At 36.7% G+C, this 26,687-nt stretch overlaps 1 protein-coding gene across 5 annotated transcripts in view; it reads left to right on the top strand.

The window, feature by feature from the left end:
- The window catches only part of ROBO1 (roundabout guidance receptor 1), a 1,297,074-nt gene that overhangs the window by 915,352 nt on the left and 355,035 nt on the right, over positions 1 to 26,687 (top strand). For all 5 annotated transcript variants that reach the window (XM_072621629.1, XM_072621631.1, XM_072621627.1 and 2 more), the window contains one exon: positions 1,393 to 1,719. In XM_072621629.1, the coding sequence (XP_072477730.1) occupies positions 1,393 to 1,719 (327 nt within the window). The remainder of the gene's footprint in view (positions 1 to 1,392; positions 1,720 to 26,687) is intronic.

The following is a 26,687-nucleotide window of genomic DNA, read 5'->3' as shown; positions in this document are numbered from 1 at the left end:
AATTCTTTTTGAGCTCTTCCATGGCCTGAGCCCATTGGGTGGGCTGGGACACAGAATCCTTGATTTCTGTGTCTTTGTCTGATGGTAAGCATTGTTCTTCCTCATCAGAAAGGAAGGGAGGAAATGTCTGTTCTCCAAGAAAGTAGCCATCAATAGTTTTATTTCTTTTCCCTTTTCTGGGCATTCTCCCCAGCCAGTGACTTGACCTCTGAATATTCTCCTCACACCCACCTTGCCTCCTGGTCCTCCCAGCCAGTGTTTGGGGACTGAGATTCAAATGCTGCTTCCCGCCTTAGGGCTTTTGGCGGGGGCAGGGCTTCTATTCAGTGTGAGAATTAAGTTCAGATGGTCAGGTCTGGGCAGGGCCGCCTCTCAGGCTCAGTTCCCTCAGGGGGTTTATGTACAGACCTTCCACAATGGATCCAGGCTCCTGCCTGCTTGGGGAGCCCCTGTCTGCAAACACCTCTCAGCTTCTATCTCCCGGGGGGGGGCCGAGCCATGGGGGCACCCCACTCCCCTCTCAACCCGCCAAAGAGATTCTCTCACAGACCCCCCGTCACCTGTGGGTGGAGGGGCTTGCACCGCCGCTGGAGATCCCGTCCCAGTAGCCCGCTCAGATCTTTTCCTCACGGTGTTGCGGCCGCTGCAGGGCTGCACTCAGCTCCCAGTCCCAGCACCCAGTCCGCAGCATGAAGGACCCCCCCGCGAGAGGTTTGCAGGTCCCTCTGGAACAGAAATCTCCCTTGCTCCAATATTCCGTGGCCTCTGGGTGCAGAATTCACCGTGAGTTGATCCCCTCTAGCCGTTCTGTGGGTTGTGGGTTCAGAGCTATGTGTATGTGCGTCTTTCTACTCCGCCATCTTGGCTCCGCCCCCGCAAAAACTCTTTATAAATATTAATATACTTTATAAATATTGGTATTACTCTATAATTGTAAGCTCTTATTGTTTCTCTGCTTATAGCAGGCATTGGGGCGTATAAAAATATGTATTCTTATGCAGTCCTTACTTTAAGTATCTACTCTCAGGAAACTTAAAATTTTAATGCGAAAACACAATATATTCATAAAAAATACTGTAATTAGTTATAGGTTAACTGGAATTAACTGAGGGTTTGGAATGTTTCAAGGAAGGACAGCTAGGATTTAGCCTGAGAGGAGAGCAAAGAGCTAGCACATCAAAACATGTGGGAAGGAATGAGTCCATGTGTTAACTGAGCTGCCTGGTTTTACATTGGAGATAGTGGAAAATAGTTTAGCAAAGGTAGATGGAAGAGAGCTTGTATGAGTTCTTGAATGATAGGCCAAGGGGTTTAGAAGACTTTTTAAGCAAAACAAATTTAAATCTCTTAAAAGCAGTACATGATTATCATCATTTTTCAATTCTCTTACAGGCTCCCGTCTTCGTCAGGAGGATTTTCCTCCTCGTATTGTTGAACATCCTTCTGATCTCATTGTTTCTAAAGGCGAACCAGCTACTTTGAACTGTAAAGCAGAAGGCAGACCCACACCAACTATTGAATGGTATAAAGGAGGAGAAAGAGTGGAAACAGACAAAGATGACTCTCGTTCACACCGAATGTTACTTCCAAGTGGATCTTTATTTTTCTTACGTATAGTACATGGTCGAAAAAGTAGGCCTGATGAAGGAGTCTATATCTGTGTAGCACGGAACTATCTTGGAGAAGCTGTGAGCCATAATGCATCGCTGGAGGTAGCAAGTAAGTAATTTCTGGTTCTGCAGATTAAATCAGTTGTTCTGATAATGGCAATAGAAAATGAAGTTTAAATAATACTCTGTGCCTAAGGAAAATTTATAGCTTTATATAAAAATGAAATAATCTGTTTGCATTTTCTTGTATAGACTTCTTGTCTTGGCTGTGTGAATGTATTTACATCTAATTTTTGAGGTTTCCTTTTGATTTGAAAGTGTAGAAAAGAGCATATTGGAGTTGTCATATCTTAATGGGGAAAATTTTTTCCCTTTATACTTGGTTTTACATTTATTTAATATAATTATTCATAACATAGTAACTTAAATAGACTGTATTCATGTTCATTTAAAGAACTACATTGCAGGTCATGGCATCATTTCTCTGATGGCATCCTTCGACAGTGAAGGATGAACACAAGAACAACATTGTATGTATATGTAGATTCTAAATCATTTCAACTCTTGGTTACCCTTGGAAATATATTATACTTTATGCAAAAGTATATTTGTACAGCATTGTATATGTGCTGTGTACTCTGCTATTTCAGTGAAAATAATTGGTTTGAATGCACTTTGATATAGGTAACACTCGAAGGGATCATTGGATTTTTATACTGATAGCTAATATAGTTCTGTGAAATTACTTTAGAAAATATTTGTGTGTTAAACTATGTTTGCAGGTATTTTGTATAGAGTAGTTGATAGATTTGTATGAGAATTGGATTCATCTTCTCTTATATAAATAGTAAAATTATACTTAACAAGTTTGAGTGTACTTTAAAGAATCCAGATATTGACAAAAAAGGGATAAGAACTGACAGTGAGAGAGGTATGAAAGCCATTCTTAATTGTGTACATTGTTAATTAAAATGTTGGTTAATGCTATTTGGATAAACTCTATGGTTAACTCTGTAGTAATGTCTTAAGATTTCATATGATGCATTTAACATTGAATCCATCTAGAGCTTTAGCACTGTAATTCAGTATGCCAAACATTTATTTAATTGCCCGTTCTGTGCAAGGCAACGGAGTTACAAAGATAAAAAAACCACACATTTTTGCCTTCTTACAGCTTACAGGCTAATTGAGTAGTGATATGTGGGCCTCATTAATTTTGGTAGTTATTACATGTGATACCTAAACATTTTAAAATCTTTTATTTGGCTTTTTATTATGAGCAGCCTTTGGCATTTTCTAAGAATTTATACACTGTTGTGGTGATTACATTCAGTCATCTTTTGAATGTGTGTGCATGATCTCTGTCTTAAATAGCCTTGATTAGATTTCATTGAAATAAAAATTGGATGAATATGTCAGACATTAATGATAATAGGAAATTTTTGAAGGTCAGATGTCTGTAAGCCTTTTTGGATTCAGCATAGATGAAACCCTTGACAGTGCTTTCAGTGTTTTATAGTAGAAGTAAGGCTAAATTTCTTCCATTAAATATTTTTATTAATTTCTTTTTTTTTTACATTACCCATATTTACCAAAGTTCCTCTCTCTCTCACTGTCAGAGAGTCATTCCTTATAATAAAGAATTAAAAAAGAGGGTGATAAAAATTCAACAGGGTCAGTCAACATATCAACAAAAAATATAGCATCTATTGCTCCCCAGTTCGGCAGCAAAGTAGAGGAAGGGTGTCTTTGCCAATCTCTTCTTTGGGATCAAGTTTGGCCAGTGTAATTTATCAGCATTCAGTTTTGATTGATTATTATTTCCGTTTGCATTATTATGGCCAGTATCCACATTGTTTTCCTTGTTCTGTTGACTTCACTTTGCGCTGCTTCATGTAAGCCTTCTGATACTTCATGATAGTTACATTTATCATTTTTTATAACACAGTAGTATTCAGTTATATGACTAGATTTGTTTATCCATTTCTTGATTTATTTCCTATTCTTTGCTACTACAAAAGGGCTGCCCTGATTATTTTTATTTATGTGGTGCCTTTCTTTTTGTCATTGACCTTTTTGGAGTGAGCAGTGTGGTCATTTTAGTGACTATTTGCATAATTTTAGAATGTTTTCCAGAATGATTTGACCTGTTCACAGCTTCACCAGTGGTCTATCAGTGTGCCTGTCTTTCAACAGTCCCATAATCGTTGCCTATTCCCATCTTATTTCCTCATCTTTTTTCAATCTCTTAACTCTGGAGAACCGTTGTGTGAGTTCCCAAGAGGGAGACACCAAAAAGGTGAGGGAAAAGGATAGACACAGAAGTGAGATGGCACAGAAATCGAGAAGAAACATAAATTTTGGGAAGGGTAGGATGATTTGGGAGACAATCATTTTTCATATGCAGTACTGCTTCTTTGCAAGATTGCTTCTTTCACAGATTGATACTAAGATAGAACAGGAAAAGGGGCTCACCTGGCACGATCAATCAAGGCAATAACATAGAAACTTATGTGAAGAAACAGCTTAAATCTGGTCTTCAGAGCCTGTAAATCTCTTGTGCTAAACAATGTTAAAGAATAAAGGTATATAGACCAAGAAGAAGGAATAAAATTTCAAAACGAACTGGAAAGGAAAAGAATTTGTGAAGAAAACAAAGCAAAGAAATACATCTTAGAAAAAGTGATACTAAGAAATTAAACTAATGAACATGTAAACTTGGTAAAAAAAAAAAGGGAAGATTTTGAAATAACCATTTGATTGAGGGAAAATAGAAGAGGGGAAGGGAAAATAGATAACTAACTAAATAAAAGAAAAATAAATTAAAAAATTAAGTAAAATCCCTAAACTAGGGTTGACAAACAGGATCAAGAATTAGGATTGGGGGAAATGAGAACTTGGAACCAAAGTTGTATCATAGTAGTTTAAACAAATTAACCTTTATTTCCTTTGAATAATTTTTTATTGAAGAATGATTTGAAGGGTGGGAGACTTGAGCACCTAATAAAATATGTTACAGCTTTCAGAATTCTTTTATATTTTAAGTCTAAGTATTGCTTTTGTGGCCATGGGGCATGATGTAAAGCTTCTCTGAGGGAGCCTCAGTGTGAAACTTGCCTACAAGTTTACAGACTGTTATGTTCTACTTTCTGTAGAGTGTAATTTGGATCCTATCCTGGAGGATATAGACAGGCTACGTTGGGAGCTAATGTTTCATATCACAGATCCGAAGGATGGCTAGCCAGTTGTAATTTAGACTCAGTAGATGAAGTGATTTGACAGAATGTCATAGAAAGATGAGGGTATGGCCAAAGGGTAAAAGATGACATCTTGAGGCCATTGCTGTCTGAAATGACACTTTGTCTAATATACAAACTTTGTAAATGAGAAAAGATATCTTGAATTTCTCTTTGTCTCATTCTGTTTTTCTGTGTGTGTCTACTTATCTTTTTCTCTTCATATTACTTTTTCTCAATTATTTCTCATTGTCAGAATCTTAAATCTGTATGAAAGTGACAGTACTAGCACTGAGGCCTTAAACTGTAGATTTTTTTTCTTCTTCAAAATATCTCTGGTTTTAACTCTAGTGATCAAAGACTATGTATAAAAGTCCTTTGGTGAACACAAATTTTAAAAACTGTACTGTGTAATTTGGCTTTTAAGAGACAATTATTGTCCAATAAAGTTTTTTTCTATACATTTTTTTGCTCAGAAGCTAAAAAGCTTACCAGTATACTTCACTTGACATCTGCTTGCAATATTTTTCTCATAACTTTTAAAACTTAGGGATCCATTTCATCAAAAATTACCCAAAATTAGGAATATTAATTGGGACATTCATTTAAATATTTTCCAGTATGGTGTTGTAATAGTTGTAATAGAGAATTGGACTTAGAATGAGGAAATCCTAATCTCAAATCCTGTCTTGCACATTTATTGGCTTTATGACTCTGGGCAAGTCAGTGAACCCCTTTCCTTCTACTAAAAAATACAGATTAAAAATAACAGCTAGCATCAGGTTTTTTGAGATGATCAAATGAAATGACATATATAAAGTGCTTTGGAAACCTTAACGTATTACATAAATGGTATTGTTCTTTCCAAAATATTATCAGTCTCCTGAGGATCAAAATTTATTGTTTGCTGCACATAAATAAGCAAGGCATTCTTCATTTCCAGAATGTTTTAAGGTAATGTTAATTTATTTAGTCATCGATATAATTTCTAAGAATGGTGGTTTATGTGGATAAGTAAGGAGAGTACTATTGAACAGTAAAGTAAGAAAATCTCATTGAAGACACCTAGGAACTGATGTGTTTATTTGAAAAAAAATGACTTGACTAGGATATACTACAAATATTTTTTTAACTAGTATAACTTGTTTGGGAGTTAATTTTCACCCTTACAAACCAGATTCTTGGTCACTGGTCATTTTCTTAATATTTGTTTCCCTGTCCCAGATTGAGTGCCACTGTATTTCTGTTTTTTGCCATCTTAGCTCATTGACTAAAAAAGTACTTGTAGGTTACTGTTTTGGGTAATGAGGTGATAAGTGACTAAAACAAAATTTTAGGTAGTAGGTTCAATCACCATGAATCATACTGTTCTGGTTTACCTATCAAATTGTAGCATAAGACTTTGTAAGTTAGAAAAATAATTGCACCCAAGAGAATAATTATATGTACATACAGGCAAGCCCAGAAAGCAGAGCCAACTATTATATCTATAGCTAAAGTATTTTTTCTCAGCATATTACTTACTTTTTTTTTTTTAACATTTCATTGGCATAGGTATGAAGATGTTCAAAGTATACTTTCTTTTTCTGCCCAAGGACTCAAACAGAGGAAGACTAAGGCATTATTAAAAATGTTAGTGGATAACTCAAATTAAGTGTAGGCGATTCAGGTTTCAAACATAGTTGTTGGTAAAGCTTTTAAAAGCATTTATTAGTGTTTTATTTGCTTTTGAAATCATATTTTACAGCTCTAATCAACAAGCAAAATTTCTGATCATTAGAAATTGTCAATATCAAATATATTCCAAAATGTAATATCTTAAATTGCTTTTTTTGCAGAGCAATGATATTAGTCTACATTTTTAGAAATCAAGAAGAGGTTGTATTTCTTGATTATCCTTTAAAAATATAATCAGGTTGTATTAAAAAAATGTAAGCCAGCTTAGACCATAGTTCATAGTGTCATTATGATGTAGCAGTGCTGATAAAGTATTATCTGTGCCACAAAAAAAATTATTGGTGTTCCTTGGGTATACCATTTTACTGCACCATTCTGACTTGAAACAGTATCTTGGCAGAATTAATAAAATCATTCATTGATGCTTGAAGGGATATCTGCTAGCTCTTGATAAAATTTCGATTTTTAAGGTTTTGAGAGCCAGTATAAAGGGAGAGAGAGGAGTTGTGAAATGTTTTCTTGGACTTCTATGTTGTATTTAAAAATCAGAGCACCCATGAACTTTGAGTGGTGCAATCAGACTGGAAAACTGAGAACAGATTTCTGTGACCAAGAAGCATTATTGGGTTCACTAAGTTGTGTCAGACTTAAGCTTTTAAATTAAACCTTCTAAGGGGCATTGTAAATTTCTTAGGGATTAGGCCAATTAAGAGTGATATATATTTAAGAAAAATTTTAACTGATCTGTTTTCCTTCATATAATGTTATTGATTATTAAATTTGTCATTCTCTTTTTTTTGTCCTGTGTATTTAATATGTCAGGCCTTTTACATAAGCTAAATTTAATATGTAAATTGACCTTAATTACATTGAATTTTAAAGAAAAGTAATTTGAGTTACTCAAACCCTCCAGCTTTCCATTGTAATGCATGCTTCCCTATTTCATTTGTTAAGCATTGCATAGTCAGCATATGGCTGTCCTTTCCCTATTTAAGCTGTTTTCTCTTGAGAAAAAGTAATTCCCTTTGGACCAGACAGACATCTGCTGGCTTTCTTACCAAAAGAGCCATAGAGGAGAGATCTTTCCTCTGAGGCCTTTAAAAAAAAAAAAAAAAAGAAAAATTTAAAAACACCAAGTAAGATTCACTATAGGTTTTGTCTTATTAACCAAAGCATGTGGACTTTGCTAACTGGGATATTCTGTGGACTTTTTCTATACTGGTCACTTTTACAAGCAAACTATCTTTCCTCATATTTTGAAAGAAAATTATTTCTCTCATATGTTGATGGACTTCATTTTACATGGTTTTATAAAGTATTGCAAGCTTCAGTTTTTGATATAGTTTCAGTGTATGCATATTCTTTTGGAAAGGGTAGAGAGAAATGAAAAATGAACCAATACTATTATCATAAGTAAACATAGTTTTATGAGTATATAGTAGTATTATGTTTGACCAGTTGGAGGAATCCATTCTTCTGGGGGATTCACCAGAGTGCTTTGGTTTTCTCCGAATAGACCAGTATAAGATTTGCCCCACTTTTCAGACCTAAAAGCACGTAATTGTAATGAATGGAAATAAGCTGTGCAGTACTCAGGCTATGACCAGATCATATTTTTTCCCATATATTTCCTGCTAATAGGAAATACATACAGCCTGCTAAGAAGACTTAGGGTTGAAAGCAGTTCCGAAGTCAAATGGACTTCTACATTGCTTGAAGTTTTTTACCTTGAGCCTGAGTTTCCTGCTTGTTTGCTACATTTCCCTTGAGAGGTCTCCAAACAAAAGTTGGGATGGGGTGCACTTGGAGAGGGGGTTCTTACTTCCTGTTTGGATTCTGTAGCCTCAGGTTCCCTTTACCTGAGATTTGGTAGATAGCTTCTCTGTGCAGATGTTTGGGGATTCATGGAAAAGAATTCTATAGGATAGGAAGGAGTGGTTGGGTCGAGTTCTGCACCACTGGATAGAGCATCTAAATCAATGCTATATGATAGCTCCTTTGAAATATAAATATTGAAGCATTTTGTTTAGATGTATGATTTCATAATTATTATAGAGTTTGAACTACAAGGAACTTCAGAGATTATCGGCATTCCCATAAGTACAAACTAGTTCCTTATGAGGATACTTCTGTTACCAAGGCAGATCTGCAGCTGTTTTTCAGCTTTTTTTCTTAAAAAGATGTTGGGGAAGCAATTGATAAATAGGTATTTTTCAGAAGAAAAAGATCAAATCTATCGATAATCATGAAAAAATGCTCAAAATGACTAATAATTAGAGAAATGTTAATTGAAACAACTCTGACATCACTTCACACTAATCAGATTTGGCTAACATGATAGAAAAGACAAATGATAAATACTAAAGAGGATATGGAAAAATAGGGACACTAATGTACCTTTGGAGTTGTGAACTGGACCAATCATTTTAGAGAACGGTTTATAATTGTGCCTAAAGGAAAGCAAAATTGTACACAAGTAGTGGCTGAATAAATTGTGGTATATGATTGTGATGGAATACTATTGTGCTATAAGAAATGATGAAGAGGAGGATTTCAGAAAAACTTGGAAAGACTTTTATGAGCTGAAAGAGCTGAACATGGAGAACCTTGTACTTAGTTTAACTGTAATAATGATGAATTGCCAATGACTTAGCTACTTTGATCAATACAGTGATCCAGGACAATTCCAAAGAACTCATAATGGAAAATGCTAGCTATCTCCAGAGGCAGAACTGATGTACCCTGAGTGCAGATTTAAGCGTTTTTTTCACTTTTTTGGGGGGGGGGGGGCAGCATGGCTAATATGTAAATATGTTTTGCATGATATATCTATAATGGGTATCATATTTCTTTTCAGTAGGTGGGTGGGGAGGGGGTGGAAGCAGGGAGAGAATTTGTAACTGAAAATAAAAAGTAGATTAAAAAAAGTCTGTGGAGAAGAGGAAGGAGAATTATAGGAAAATGGTACTGTGTGAGGGCTTAGAGGTCCCCCACAGACTCCCTGTACTTCAGAAGGAGGAACGATGAAGAAAACCAAAGAAAAATAACTATAAACTTGTCCACCTAATGTGACAAAAAGACTGTTAGAATTCTGCAAAAACTTTGAGTGGAAGTAAACCTTGGTGGAAGGAAAGCAGAATATACCAGTACCCTGGGCAGGGCACAGTGTCAGACCAGCACCCAGAAAGCATAGGTCCATGCAAGACAGAGCCACAAGCATTTGAAGACTTATATGAACTAATGAAAAATGAAACAAGCAGAACCAGGAAAATGTTTTACATGACTTCAACAATATAAACTAAACAAAGTGACCACTAAACAAATCATGGAAAAGATAGAAAATTTCATTTAAAATGGTAGTAATTAGATACCATGCCAAAATTTATGGGATGCAGCTAAAGTAGTCCTTAAGGGAAAAAAAAATTACAATTATAAATATTCATGTCAGAGAGAAAGAGCAGATCAATTAGTAGGCAAGCAATTAAAAAAACTAGGAAGCAACCAATTAAAAACTCAATAAAATAAAACTGTAAAGATTCTGAAAAGTAATTACTAATTTATAATTTTTATCATTCCTGAAAAAGGTGAGATGTAGTTTTGAACTATTATATACTTAAATGTAATTGAGTTTCATGCTCTTCTGTCTTGCCTACCTCAGAGAGAAATAATCTCTTATCTCCTGCCAGAATGACTTAGTTATCATCAGAACCACAGCTGATGATTTTTCTAGTGTATTCTCTCATATCCTCTGCTCAAGGACTTTTTAGATTAATACTGGAAAAAATGCTCATAGATTAATCTCTCTAATTAGATTCCAATAGCTTTACTGGCATACTTTGGTGAATACACACACAGCTTTGTGGTAAGGATTAAATCGAGGTCAGTTCACTTCCCGTACTGTATATAACAGAACAGCTGGAATCTGCTAAAAATTATTGGATAAACAAACCTGGGCCAAATTCAGTGACATGACCTTGAGGTTAAAGGTTTCACAATCTATTACACCAATCCCCTGAGCCATTTCCTTTGTTTTCTTGTAAAGTAGGTTATATTTATGCATACTGCAAAGTGCTGTGATTGTTATTTCTATACTAATTGAAAGGTGGATATGAAGCCTCTTGGGATAAGGATCAGTTTAGTAATTGGTTATTTGTGGCGTCTTCCTGGCAGTATTTTCTTTGATCATAAAAGCTGATTTTGGGTTTTTGTTCTTTTTTTGATCCTTTTACAAAGATTGATTTTATTACTTCTTATATCAGTTACTTTTTCTTTTTCCTTTTCTGTCCTTAATTTATTTAGTCTTTTCCATAAATTGAATAAACTCAATATCAATTTTATTAAAGTCTTGAAAAGTGACAATTATATAAGCTATGTTGATACCTAACCCAGACTGGCCAAATTACTAATTAAGTGTAGAAATTAACATAGGCTACTATATATAATTAAACCTTTATTTAGTGTTTTAATGTACCTTGACTACTGTTACTGTGATGAATGAAAAGTTTAAGAGACATAGTTCTGGGTAATTAATATCAGTTTATTAATTATAGTTTAGCAAAAATTAATAAGATGATGGTCATTGGCTTTCTCTCCTAAACCAAAGATGCCCTCTGGAGAACATTCAGTGCTTAAATAACCTTTGGAAGAAGGGGTGTACCTGAGAGAGGAAATCAGCTCTAATTGGTTAACGATCAATAAGGGGGTAGGCATATTAATGAGGAGTTGGACAAAAAGTCTTCAGGTCCTTTTGCTCAGAAAGGACTAATCATGAGTCTGAGCTGCCTCTAGCAATCTGGACAGTCTCTACCCAGAATACTCTGGCTGGTTTCCCCTTCATAAACTAGGTCACCCTAAATTCTAATAGGAGGGCCCAAGGGCAGAAGCTTATCTCCTAAGGGCAAGATCTTCCTTAGATTGGATTCTGTTTGTAAGGTCATCTTGTTGCGTGAGGTCCCACTGAAGGTTGAAAAGCATGTACCCTTCGGATCTGGGCAATTTCATCTATCAGCAATGTCCTTTACAGAATGACTGCATAACTCACAGGCACTGGTTTCTGGATGAGGAAACAGGGAGAGAAAATCTTAATCTTAATTTAACAATTGGTTATTAATATAAAAGAAAAATAATCATTTCGTTACTCAAGATATCTGGAAATGAGAAGATAAAAATATTGAAAAAAAATCAGATAATATTACTACTGGAAAAAAGGTAACTGAGAAGGCACCAATAAATATGGAACAGCCCACCTGCTCTCTTTCTCATCTCTTTCAAATATTTATGACCATGATCTGTGCACCTATGCTTGGTGAAAGGTGAGAGAAAACAAGGCAGATTTTCACAAATGATGTGCTGTAGTAGACTGCATCTTCTGCTGAACTCAGAGGTTTTGAGAATATAAAATTATTTGATGAAGTTTAAAAAAAACATTTGAAATGATTATAAAAAATGTATAGCCTTAAAAAGTATAGCCAACAAGGTGCGTGGTTGTTGTTATGGCTGTTTCACTCATGTCTGACTCTCTGTGATCCCGTTTGGGGTTTTCTTGGCAAAGATACTGGAATGATTTGCCATTTCCTTCTTCAGCTTATTTTACAGATGAGGAACTGAGGCAAACAGGTTACCTGACTTGTTCAGAGTCACATAGCTAGTAAATGTCTGAGGCTGGATTTGAACTCTGGTCCCCCTGACTCCATGGTCTACCGCCTAGCAGTCCTAATGCCTACATTTAAGATGATACAAAATTCCTTGGTAAGATTTGATTAAAAAGGTAACTTTATTCAACCATCATCTAATCTTTTTTTAAAATTAATTAATTTATTTCCCCAAGACAGTATGCAATCTGATATAGGTGCTACATATAAATTCCTATTAAATATATTTCACATTAGTCAAAACATCATCTAATCTTTGTTGAAGCATGAGAAAAGGTGTTTATGCTGTGATCATGGAGCACTTCCAACAGAATCCACATTGAAAAGGAATTCCCTTTAGGTGCTGAGCTACTTCAGGGACTTCTCATTGGTATGTGGCATTCTGTTGATGGTAGGAATATGTGGAATGCTACTGAGTATGTATTGATTGAGATCCCACAACCCTCCAAAGAATTTGAAATCACTATGCATGAAAGAAAGATCCAGTGAATGAAGGCTCCCCATTGTCCATAGCTTTCTGTGAAGTTTTAAAGGGAGAGAACAAATGAATAAAAAAGGGTGGAGGGAATAAGATATAGTTGTGTCAGATATTGCATTCTTGGGCTTAAAGGTGACTGTAGCCATGAAATTAAAAGACACTTCTTAGAAGGAAAGCTACGAGACATCTGGACAGCATGCCAAAAAAAAAAAGAGATGTCACCTTGCCAACAAAAACCCCTTTAGTCAAAGCTGTGATTTCTTTTTCCCAATAGCAATGTATACCTGTGAGAGTTGGATCACAAGGAAAGCTGAGCACCACAGAATCAACACTTTTGAATTGTGGTATTAGAGAAGACTTTTGAGAGTCATTTGGACAGCACAGTGATCAAATTAGTCAAAACTTGAAGAAATTAATTGAGATTTGGAAGAACAAGTACTGAAGCTTAAGTTTAAATACTTTGACCACATAATGAGAAGATAGGACTCATTGGAAAAGTCCTTAATGTTGCAAAAGACGGAAGGCAAAAGGCAGGGAGATGACAAGAGGATGAATAGATAATATCATGAAAACAATGAACATGAACTTGGACAGGCTTCAAGTGATAGTGGGGATAGAAGGACCTGGCATGCTGTGGTTCATAGAGTCACAAAGAGTTGAATATGAATGAATGAATGAACAACACCAAAAAAATACCACAGGTACTATGCTAAGACAAATATCTCATTTAATCTCACAACAGTCTTGCTAGGTAGGTGCTATTATGGGAAAATGACATTAAAGAAGAGGCATTACCATCTGTTTTTGGCTGCATGTTAAGGACTGTAAGGCATTTAGGTGGAGTAGTGGATAGAGTATTGTGCCTGGAGTCAGGAAGCTTCATTTTCCTGAGGTCAAATGTGGTCTCACTGTAGCTGTGTGACCATGGGCAAATGGCTTATCCCTGTTTGCCTTGATTTCCTCGTCTATAAAATGAGCTGAAGAAGGAAATGGCAAACCACTCCAATATCTCTCCCAAGAAAATCCCAAACAGCATTGGAGAGAGTTGGTTATGACCGAAACAACTGAACAACATCGATAATGGGCCATTAGATTTGCACTGAAACTTTTTATTTTGCCTCCCCATTAGAATGTGAGCTGCTTGAGAATAAGACTTGTCTTAATTTTCTGTTTGTAATCCCCTCACCACTGAACAACAGTGCTTTGCACATTGGAGGTACTTAATAAATGCTTCATTCATCCTTTCATTCATTCACAAAGGCTGTACTTGAACATAAGTCTTTTTGATCCTGAGGCTGACTTCTGCCTCAGGAAATATAGGAAGACCATATGTAAGAGGCAGCTAGAGTTGAAAGTCTAAAGGGGTGAGATGATAGGAAGTGAATATACATAGTCTCATGGCTTGGAAATGGCTGAAAAGTGGCATGGTACTCTGGTTCCAGGCAAGATATGGTGAAAACTCACTTATCAGAGGTCACGGTTATAGTCCTTGTAGAGGAGGAAGATGACCAGAATGCTGGTGAACTATGCCCGTGCTTTGTAAAGTGTTAGATGAATGTCAGTAACTGGACAGATACCTCAGACAGTCATTGAAGTGGCCACAGAAGAAAGAGAGAAGGGACATACTGCATTTCTTTTTTTAAAATTTATTTTCAATTAACTATTTGTTTTCTCTCCCTGATACTTCCCCTCTCACTCAAAAAAAAAAAAGAGTGGAAATGAAAATAAACCTTTCTAACAAATATATATAGTCAAGCAATTCCCACGATATATTCTCAAGCACTTTCAATGATCCCTAACTACCATAATATTTTTCATTCAATACAATTTTTTTCTTCTGGTTTTGTGAGTATGGTTAAAATATGTCACACTGTAATTATAGAAGATCAAAATTATGAGTCACTCAAAAACAGTGAAAGACATGGTTAGCATGTATGATATATATATGTATATGTAAACATATATGTATATTTATTATATACACCGAAAGGAATGTAGGTCAGTCATGTAGAGACAGATGGAAAGTCCAAGTATGATGCTGGTACTCACAAAATCAGAATTTCAGAGTTGGAGGGAATCTCAGTGTGTAGCAAGCCTAATCATGTAATTCTCTTTATAAAATACCTGAAAAGTCATCCACTACCTCAGTTTTCATTCTTCCAATGAAGGGGAATCTAGCACTTAGCAAGAATCTGTTCCACCTTTAGATTCTTGGAAAATTTTTCAATTTAAACCTAAATTTGCAACTTCTACCCACTATTCATAGTTCTGCCCTCTGGGACCACGTAGAATTAAGGTTGATTTCTCTGTCACATAACAGATTTTCGAAAACTTAAAGATTGACTGCTATCATGTTTCCACAATGCTTCTCTAACTTTAAAAAAAAAATTTATCTTTTTCCAATTACGTGCAAAAAAACAATTCATGGCATTTACTTTTTTTAAAATTTGAGTTTCAAATTCTCTCCCTTCCTCCCTCCCCACCCCCTTCCTTTAGGCAGCAAGCAATTTGATACAGGTTATACATGTGCAGTCATGCAAAACATACTTCCATATTAGTCCTGTTGTGAAAGAAAACACAGACAGAAAAAAACACCATGAAAAAATAAAGTAAAAAATAGTGGGCTCTGATTTGTATTCAGACTCCATTGGTTCTTTCTCTGGAGGTGGATAACATTTTCCATTGCAAACCATTCAGAATTGTCTTGGATATTTGTATTGCCGAGAAGAGTTAACTCATTCACAGTTGATCATAGTACAGGGCTGCCGTTACTGTGTGTAACTACTGTGCGTAGTGTTCTCCTGGTTCTGTTCACATGTCACAGCTCAAACAAGAGAGTTGTATTCCTCAGATAGATCTGTGTGGCTGATTTAAGATTTCCTTTTGCTTAAGTGAATTGTTAAGAGAAAGACAATGGTTATAGCAAGTTTTCTTTGATTACTTCTGGGATGGAAAGCAGATACATAGCTAATGACCAAAATTTCTGTGGAAAGACATGATGAATGAATTAAGAGTTTTGTGGCCACTCTATTTCAAATCCTCCCTTCTTCATTTGCCTATTTAAAGAAATAAAAGCATCTGCTATTTCCCTGTAACCCAACCTCTCAAACTTTTCATGGTTTGTACTCCATAGTTAGGCTCGGTATTATAAAATTCCCTTCTCAATGCCAACTAAATAAGTTTAAGTGGGAGAAAAAAATGAGTAAAAAACCAAAAACTGCTTTAAGATGGGTTGAGATTTGATGGTGCTAAGAGCTACGTATATGCATTATTATTGTTATTGTTGAATGATTGCAGGTCAATCTGCTCTCTTTTCAGATTCATTGATTAAATATATTTTCAGATCTCTGTGATCACTAAGAAAACAAGTTCATTTTTAGGAAGTAGATCACCTAGATTTTCATTACATACAATACAAAGTTCCAATTGAATGTCATTTGGCACAGAAATCATCATAGCAGTTTAAAACTAACTAATTGATCTTCTTTTCAGTAAAATGATGAAATTTCTCCATGGTGGGATCTACTTGATTAGATCATCAAGGTGAAGCATCCTTTATAAACTGATTAGTGCTGGTTTGGAACAGGTTAGTAGGCTGTTTGCAGTCAAAGAGGAGGTCAAAGAGCTAGAAATTTATGTAGCTAGATTGATTAAATTTATGGTGATGAAGCTCCATTATGGTGATAGGTCATCATTTCTTGGATGTCGTGGTCTTCTTTGAAAACGAAGGATGAACACAGACAGACAGACAGGGCTCCAGTCAGTCAACAAGCATTTATTAAACGTCCACTACAGAGTAGCCAAGCACTAAGCTAAAGCGCTGGGGATATAAGGAAAGTAAAAACAAACAGAAACAAACAAAAACCCCACTCCCTGTTCTCAAAGAATTCACAGCCTCATGGAAAAGACAACATGCAGAAGATTATTTATAAAGTATTTATTTGTAGTAAATTGGGAACAGGTTGTTGTGTTTGACCTTCATTCTTGAAGAGGACCATGACATCAAGATGATGACATGACTTGCAGTTGACTTTGATTTGAGTGAGTGAGGGATGTGCAAGGTCACCAACCTCACCTTCTTCTCCTGAGCCATTTGGGTCCAGTGGTCAGATATTCATCAGGATGACTTCTTTAAGTTACTTAAGGGATGGCTCCTTTAATTAAAAAAAAAAAATCAAATTGGGAGGGGAAGACCCTCAGGGCTCCTGGGTAAAGAAGGAACAATTATTATTTAGTTATTACACTGGGAACAATCAACAAAGGGAAGATTCAAGTGAGAGTGAGGGGTGGGGTGGGCAAGGAAAAGTCTTCCTGGAGGAGGTAGGGTAGCTGGGACATGAGGGCAGGAGATGTTGGTGAGTAAGGAGAACATTCCAAAAATGTTTGGGGGTGTCATTGCATCATAGACTACATGATAGGAAGGAGAGTTTAAAAAGATGGCAAAAGTAGGATAAGTCCCTGTTACAAAGGGCTTTGAATGCTAAAATTGTTTATACCTTATCCTGGAAGTGATGAAGAGCCACTGGAGTTTATTGGACAGGGGATGACCTGCATTTTAGGAAGACTGCTTTGGCTGCTGAGTAGTGAAAGACTTGTGTTTGACCAATCAGAAGGCTGTTTAAGTAGTCCAGGAAAGAGGTTATTTGGACCCTGGGTCAGGCTGTGGCATGTCAGAGGAGACAGGGGGGTGTATATCAAGGTAGAATTGACTAGACTTGGCTACAGATTGGATCTGGGAGGGATGAGAGTGAAGAGTTGTAAACCTGGGTGGCTGGGAAGGTAGTAGTGCCCTTAATAGGAATAGGGTTAGCAAGAGGAGAGGGCCTGCAGCGAAAGATAATGATAGTTTTGGATGTGTTGAGTTTAAGATGTCTTCAGGACATAAGGTGAAGATGTCCTGTAACTTTGGGAGATACAGATTAGGAGAGAAATTAGAATAAATAGGTCTGGAAATTATTAGCATGGAAATGATATTTGAATCCCTGGGAGCTCATGGGATCACCAAGACAAATAGTGTAGGAGAAGATGAGGAGAGCCTTAAAACAAGGCCCGGGAGGATAGCTTTGTTCAGTTTACATGAGGACAAAGATCTGCAAAGGAGACTTAGGAGTGGTCAGACAGATCAGAGAACTAGGAGAGTGGTGTCACAAACAACTTATCTTCCCCATATGCTGTCGTTTTTTAAAATCACCTTCCAGTACCTAGGGGAGCTATGTGGTGCAGTGGATAGAGAACAGGCCTGAGTTCTTCCTCAACAGCATCAGACACTTAGGAGCTACGTGACCTTAGCAAGTCACTTAGTTCTGTTTGCCCAGGTTTACTCATCTTGAAAGACGAGTTGGAGAAGGAGATGGTAAATCAGACTTGACTGAGATGAATGATCAACAACCCCATACATTGTGTTATTTAAAAGGTCAACATGATAGGTCCCCTGGAATAAAAAATTTTTTTTTGTCCTGGGCAGCAGTGTATACCTGTGTCCCACAAAATGGTGGCAACTATTTGCTTATAAAATACAAACTATCCTTACCCCAGTCAAGTGACTGGCATTCTGATTTCAGCTGTTTAACCATGACTGCACATGCCCTGCAACATTGTGTAATTTTATTTCCTTGGTATCTGGAACTAGCTTGTTGACAATCTGTCTGGCAACCTCATTTCTGTTTCCACCACTCTATTAAAACAGATCTCTACAAAGTCATTAATGATGTGACTTTTGAGGTCCCTACAGGACTGTAAGATTCTGTGATTCTGCTGTCTTCTTCTACTTCCTACTTTGAACATATATCCTTCAAAGATAAGACAAAGCAGCCAACTGCATCTTTTAAACAGTTAATTAATTAATTAATTAATTAATTTTTATTTGAAGTTTTTTTTATTTATTATTTTTAATGTTTAACAATCACTGCCATAAAATTGATATTTTATCCCCCCCACACCTACCCCCCACTACCCCCCTCCCTCCCCACGACTGCATACAATTCTGTATAGCTTCTACATATACTTTCCTATTGAGTATATTTTTACTATAGTCATGCTATAGTCAGACTAAAATAAATGAAAGAAATCATATAACAAATCAAAACGTGATACACAAAAACATACACATACACAAACATGATCTGCTACATTTTGTGAATGACTTCCATATTTCTTTCTCTGAGAGTGGAAGGCATTTTGCCTTAAACACAGTTAATTTAAACTCTTATGTTCTCGAAGAGCTTTCCATGTTGACATAGTTCATTAGAGGAGTGTTCTGTCCTTTTTTTCTTTTATAACATCTGTAATTTCAAGTAAATTTTTTTAATCTAGGCAATCTCAATTTTTAGAAGGAAAATTATTGAGTCAAATGTGATGCTATGGAGAGCTGGACTCAATCAAGAAGCCTTAAGTTCATTGGAGCAAGAATTTTTTTCATGAGGAGGCGTGTGTGTGTGTGTGTGTGTGTGTGTGTGTGTATGTATGTATGTGTGTGTGAATTTAGAAAGGCGAAAGGCCTGAATATGAGTCTAGTGATGCAGGTTTTGGTTAGTTTTTTTTGTTTTGTATGAGGACCAGTATAGCAAGTTGGGACCTTCCAAAGGTCACACAGCTAGTGTCTGATGGCAATATTTGAACCTGTGTCTTTCTTAACTCCATCTAGTTACTCCATCTTAACCATGCCGACTCTTTCATTCTCCAGTCACTATCACTATCTCCCTTGCCTTGGAACCTTGAACTCTGCACCTGAATCTTGTGGCTCTAAGAGGTGAGCTGTAGGCCTTACAGATGACTTCCAAGGTGTCTTCATAACATGTTTCAGAACTTGTTAGACCTTCACTTTCTTACTCCCTTACACTTTCCAGCTTCTCTGCGTGTGTTACTTCCCTTAGAATGTTAATCACACACTCTGGGTTGGTTGTTATCTGTATCATCAGCCATTAGTACAATACATCTCATATAATAAGTGCTTAATAATTTCTGGTTTTGTCTCTGTTTTTCCCTGCCGCTTTTTTTCTCTCCTCTTTTTTTCTGTCTCCTCCTGCTTGACTTTCTGCTTATCTATGTGACTGTCTGCTTACTTATATACTATTGCTATTATTTTGTATATTTTAAAAAATTCTATTTAAGAAGGTGAAGATTTTGATATGTCTGTAAAATTCAACTTCTTTCCTTCATTTTAGCTGTGATGTGTTGCAGTTAACCCCAATATACCTCACATTCAAATCGTAAACAGATACATTTTTCAAGAATCAAGGGATGATAGAATATAGTTTATGGCTTGGAATATAACAAAAACTGTTTCTTAAAAGGCTATGGTTCATACCATTATTAGCAACATACTCTTAACAGCAAACCAGTATAGAATGATGAAATACAAAATACCTTTAAAGTATACTGTTCATAACTTTAGTAATTCTTAATGAAGCACTTTCTTCCCAAAATAATATTTGTGTTATGTATTAGAATATTTCAGAATTAGAATATTTACCCCTAATATAGTACAATACTTTCACTTCCCATTAAAATTTAAATACCCTACCATACTCCTTAAAATAGCTCAGCTGGTAAATTTAAAGAATGGTTTAGTGTAATATATTTCCAGAAGAACAGATTACTTGTTTAAATAAAAATCAGCATTCTTTTATTTATTTATTTATTTATTTTTATTTTTAATTAATTTATTTAACTTTTAACATTCATTTCCACAAAATTTTGGATTCCAAATTTTCTCCCCATTTCTCCCCTCCCCCCACCCCAAAACGCCGAGCATTCTAATTGCCACTATCACCAATCTGCCCTGTCTTCTAACATCCCTCCCTTCCCTTGTCCCCATCTTCTCTTTTGTCCTGTAGGGCAAGATAACTTTCTATATCCCTTTATCTGTATTTCTTATTTCCTAGTAGCAAGAACAGAACTTGACAGTTGCTCCCAAAACTTTGAGTTCCAACTTCTCTTCATCCCTCCCTCCCCACCCATTCCCTTTGGGAAGGCAAGCAATTCAATATAGGCCATATCTGTGTAGTTTTGCAAATGACTTCCATGATAGTCATGTTGTGTAAGACTAACTATATTTCCCTCCATCCTATCCTGCTCCCCCCCATTGCTTCTATTCTCTCTTTTGATCCTGTCCCTCCCCAAGACTGTTGACTTCTAATTGCTCTCTCCTCCCATTGCCCTCCCTTCCACCATCCCCCTCACCCTGCTTATCCCCTTCTCCCCCACTTTCCTGTATTGTAAGATAGGTTTTCATACCAAAATGAGTGTGCATTTTATTCCTTCCTTTAATGGAATGTGATGAGAGTAAGCTTCATGTTTTTCTCTCACCTCCCCTCTTTTTCCCTCCACTAAAAAGTCTTTTGCCTGTCTCTTTTATGAGAGATAATTTGCCCCATTCCATTTCTCCTTTTCTGCTCCCAATATATTTCTCTCTCACCACTTAATTTCATTTTAAGATATGATCCCATCCTATTCCATTCACTCTGTGCTGTGTGTGTGTGTGTGTGTGTGTGTGTGTGTGTGTGTGTGTGTATGTAATCCCACCAACTAGCCAGATACTGAAAAGTTTCAAGAGTTACAAATATTTTCTTTCCATATAGGAATGTAAACAGTTCAACTTTAGTAAAGTCCCTTATGACTTCTCTTTGCTGTTTACCTTTTCATGCTTCTCTTCATTCTTGTGTTTGAAAGTCAGATTTTCTTTTCATCAAGAATGCTTGAAAGTCCTCGATTTCATTGAAAGACCATTTTTTCCCCTGAAGTATTATACTCAGTTTTGCTGGGTAGGTGATTCTTGGTTTTAGTCCTAGTTCCTTTGACTTCTGGAATATCCTATTCCACACCCTTCGATCCCTTAATGTGGAAGCTGCTAGATCTTGTGTTATCCTGATTGTATTTCCACAATACTTGAATTGTTTCTTTCTAGCTGCTTGCAATATTTTCTCCTTGACCTGGGAATTCTGGAATTTGGCCACACGATTCCTAAGAGTTTCTCTTTTTAGATCTCTTTCAGGTGGTGTTCTGTGGATATCTTGAATACTTATTTTGCCCTCTGGTTCTAGAATCTCAGGGCAGTTTTCCTTGATAATTTCATGAAAGATAATGTCTAGGCTCTTTTTTTGATCATGGCTTTCAGGTAGGCCCATAATTTTTAAGTTGTCTCTCCTGGATCTATTTTCCAGGTCAGTTGTTTTTCCAATGAGATATTTCACATTATCTTCCATTTTTTCATTCTTTTGATTTTGTTTTGTGATTTCTTGGTTTCTCATAAAGTCATTAGCCTCCATCTGTTCCATTCTAATTTTGAAAGAACTATTTTCTTCAGTGAGCTTTTGGACCTCCTTTTCCATTTGGCTAATTCTACTTTTTAAAGCATTCTTCTCCTCATTGGCTTTTGAACCTCTTTTGCCAATTGAGTTAGCTTATTTTTCAAGGTGTTATTTTCTTTCGCATGTTTTTGGGTCTCCTTTAGCAAGGTGTTGACCTGCTTTTCATGCTTTTCTTGCATCTCTCTCATTTCTCTTCCCAGTTTTTCCTCCACCTCTCTAACTTGATTTTTAAAATCCTGTTTGAGCTCTTCCATGGCCTGAGCCCATTGAATATTTATTTTGGATGTTTGGGATACAGAAGCCTTGATTTCTGTCTTTCTCTGATGATAAGCATTGTTCTTCCTCATCAAAAAGGATGGGAAGAGATATCTGTTCACCAAGAAAGTAACCTTCTATGGTCTTATATTTTTTTCCCTTTTCTGGGCATTTTCCCAGCCAGTTACTTGAGTTCTGAGTGTCCTCTCCACACCCACCACCCCTCCAGATCTGCCTAGCCAATGCTGAGATTCAAATGCTGCCTCCTAGCCTCAGGGCTTTGGGTGGGGGCGGAGCTGCTATTCAGTGTGAGATTAAGTTCAGGTTCTCAGGTGGGGGCAGGGATGCCTCAGGGGGCTCAGTTCCCTCAGGGGGTTTATTCAGAGACCTTCAACAGTGGATCCTGAGCTCCTGCCTGCTTTGGGAGCCCTTGTCTGCTGCTGCCTCCGCTGCTGCCTCCCCAGGGGGCCTGAGTCATGGAGACACCCTGCTCCCCTCTCAGCGAGCCAAAAAGACCTCTCACTGACCTTTGCCACCTGTGGGTGGAGGGACCTGCATGGCCGCTGGAGAGTCTGTCCCTGAAGCCTGCTCTGATCCGTTCCTCTCTGTGCTGCGTGGCGAAGGCAGGGATGGGCTCTGCTCCAGGTCCGGTGCATGATGGACCTTTTGGGTCAGTTTCTCAGATCTCTCTGGAATGGAAATCTCCTCTGCTCCATTGTTCTGTGGCTTCTGCTGCTCCAGAATTTGTTGCGAGTTCTTCTTTACAGGTATTTTATGGGCTGTGGGTTTGGAGCTAGCATATATGTATCTTTCTATTCTGCCATCTTGGCTCCTCCCCCCAAAATCAGCATTCTTAATGGAATGGAATATTTGTTACTTTACTTTGAAAATACAGAATATTTAAAAAAAATTAAAATACTCTTTCTGCTATTGCTAAAATTAAGACCTATCCATCACCATACCCATCTAGTTCTAGCACCTGGGAAGGAAAGAAGTTTTACATACTTACTTTATTTCTGCATGAACAAATTGTGCTGTTAGTTTTTTGAAAGACAGTAAGCTAGTACTATTAAGAGAAAGTGGTAAAAAATTTTAATTTCAGAATTAAATGATTCCACTTTTAGATATTTGTAGTAGAACCAGAAAAATAAGAAACAGCATAGGAAAAAAATTAGATCTGTTTGTTATAGATTCAATTAAATCTCTTTTTGTGTATATACATGTGTGTTTTTTAAACCACTTATTCAGAAGTTTAAGGATTTCAATAAATCATAAATTAATCAGGCTCACCTAGGCATATGCCTTGTTGGGCATTTAGGAATAGAGAAATTATGTTAAAATGGAATAAAAATGTGGCCTAAATCATATGTTAACTATTGATTAAAATTGGTTTACCCAAATTTGAATTTCATAGTATAGCTGTGTCACACAAAAGTAAATAACCTATTTTACAGAAGTATGCACTCATTATCTCATGTGATGTCTTTATCCAGTATTTTTAAATCTTCAAATACCTACTTTTAAGAAGTTATGGCTCCAAACCAAAATGCGTATTTATTTTTCCCTATCAGACAATGTAGTTTTGTAAATTATCTTTTTTTGAGCTGGGGGAGAGGGGAACAGTGAGCCATTCTTCTGCCCTAGACAGTCTCCATGAGAATGGTGATCATTCCTGGTAGTTATACCTTTCCCTGTTTTATACCTTAAATGATATTAAATAATTATTGAACAGTCTTATCTATGGTTGCACTTACTAACAGTGTTGACAAAGTTAAATTCAAAATTAAAGACAAATTTATGAATGGCCAAGATTAATAGACTTGAGTAGGATCTTATGTTCTCTGAACATTTGTTGTTTACGTAACTATAAAGGTTAGTAGTTTTCTGTAAAGTATTGATTGTGAAAAGTTTTCCTGTTCTAGTTTCATATTTTCAGTAAGAGTGGCCTCAATATATACAAAATTCATTCTCATAAATACTTTATACAGATGAAAAATTAGGCATATGTGGGTCAATAATTATTGATGATCTTTAACTTTTTTGGAAAGGGGGATTGTAAAGGAAGGGGAAGGAAACAAACATTTCTTAGGCTTCTATTATATGCCAGGTACTTTGCTAAATGCTTTACAAATACTGTCTGATTTGATCCATATAACTGCCCTGGGAAGTAAGTGCTACTGTTATGTCCATTTGATTGTTGAGAATACTGAGGGAGGCAGAGTTTAATGACTTGTTTAGGGTCACACAGCTAGTATGTTTCTGAGGCCAGATTTGAACTCAGGTCTTCCTGACTCCAGCCCCACTGCAGTATTCAGTGTACTGCTCAGCTGCCTCTGTGTTCTAATTGACGTAAACAAAAAGTGTCTTAGAAATATTAAAAATAAAAAGTATTCAGGTTGTGGGGAGAAAAAAATAATCTATTTTTGGGGGGCTTGTGTGGAGATGATAGCATCTGAGTTTATCTTAAGGGATTGGGTAGTGGTTATGAAAGGTAGACATCATAGGAGAAGGATCCAGGTGGAGAGAACAGCCGGAGTGAAATTTTGAGTAAAAAAAGTTAAGGGAACAATTTCATCATTTATTGTGTTCGTAACCTGGGTTTATGTGTTATTGATCTGCATTGGTGAGAAGAATTTTCACACTGGAGTTCTCCATACAGAGCAAATCACAAATCTGGACCGAAGACAATATGCTAATGTGTTGCACTGGAAGAAATACAGAGATTAAGTAAGGCAAGATCCCTGTGCTGTCATGTGGCTAATTATCTCGTAGGGGATTACAAAACACTGAAGGGTAGCTCTGATGTAAAATGAAACATGTGTAGTGCATAAGAGAGTTGCAAATCAAATGCTTTGTAAAGTCTGGTGGGCTTGCGGGTTGAAAGTATTTCCTGACTGTGGCAATTATAGAAACTTTCTTGGAGGAATTGGTATTTGAACTGGCCTTATAGAGTGAATAGGATTTCCATGAAGAGGCCCTTGTGGGTAGTAGAAGATGGGAGAGCAATTCAAGCATAGGGAACAGTCTGAGCAAAAGCACAGAGGAAGGAAAGTTTGGGAAGGAGTCCAGGTCACTTGGAGTATGGGATTTAGAGTGGCTAATGAATAGTATGAGAGTGGGGCTGATTGAAGAGATATGTCCTGTGCTGAGAAGTCTTGTCTTGCTAGGGAGTTGGGAATCATTAAAAGGTTTTAAGATCAGGAGTGTCATGGTTGGATTTGTGTATATAAAGACTAATTTGGCAGCAATTAGAAGAAGATTGGAATTGGGAAAGAATGGAAAAAAGAAAAATCAGTTTGGTGGACTATTTGAATATTACCAGGTAGATGGAAATCAGGGCTTGTGGTATCAGTGGGAACTGAGAGAAGAATGACTCATGAGATATTTGAAATAGACTAAGAAAGCTTGATATCTGATTAGATGTGGGAGGGGTAGAGAGAAGGAGATTGACAGACAATGCCAAAGTTTCAAATATGAGCGATTAGTTAAATTGGGGTTATCTTGACAGAAATAAGTTGGGCATGGAGCAGGATTGGGGAAAAGGTGAGTTTGGTTTGGACATGTTTAAAGTTTTTAAATGAGACATCCATTTGGACATGTTCTGTAGGAAATTTGGGATGAGTATTTGGGTTTCTTGGTAGAAAGGTCAGTGCAGATGATACAGATAGTACAGATTTTAGATTCATCTGCCTTGGTAAGACTGTAGGAATAAATGAAATTGCAAAGGGAGAAGAGGGCTAAGGACCTTAAGGAGCATCAATATTAAAAGACCAGGAAAAGAAGCCGAGAGAATCATGAAGAGGTCCAGGAAGCTTGTATTGTCTCTGAAGCAAAGGTTTTTCCCTATTTAGAATATTTGGAAGTATAGTATGGGATATCCTGGGATTTGTAGTTCAAAAGGACAAGTTTTCTGAGAATAAGCATTTTCCCCATCTAAATACTAAGAAATGATTTGACATTATCATGATCCTTGAGCAGGAAAGTAGAATTAAGTCAAGTCCTGAAGTTTTTAGAGGCATCGGCAGCAGTGGAGCCAACTTCCTCAGTTTAGGCCTTAAATGAGCTCAGCTGGAAAGAATCAGGAGCCTAGGGAAAAGAAGAAAGAAAAATAAGACTGAGTTGTGCAGAAGATGGGAGACACTTAGAAGGTCATTTGGGAGAGAGCAGTTTCAGTAGAGTGACAGAGATGATAGCCAAATACAAGGAACTTTGCAGATAGTGGATTTTGAAAAACTAAATTTTTCTTGTTGGATTTTATAATTTCATTTGAAAGTAATTTTAATAAGTATGGGTGTCTTGACATTTCATAGAGCTTCAGAGAATGAAGTGTGGCTTGCTTAGGAATTATCAAATTTGTGAACCACTCAGATCCTTTGATTCATCGCCTGTCTCGTGCTATTCATCTTCAGACTATTTCCCTGCTTATTAGTAAAGGTTATAATGCATTTTATACACACACACACACACACACA

This window comes from Notamacropus eugenii, chromosome 6, assembly GCF_028372415.1.
Source record: "Notamacropus eugenii isolate mMacEug1 chromosome 6, mMacEug1.pri_v2, whole genome shotgun sequence".
Lineage (NCBI taxonomy): Eukaryota > Metazoa > Chordata > Mammalia > Diprotodontia > Macropodidae > Notamacropus > Notamacropus eugenii.
Note: the sequence above shows the minus strand (reverse complement) of the source record. Positions and strands in the feature narration are given on the sequence as shown.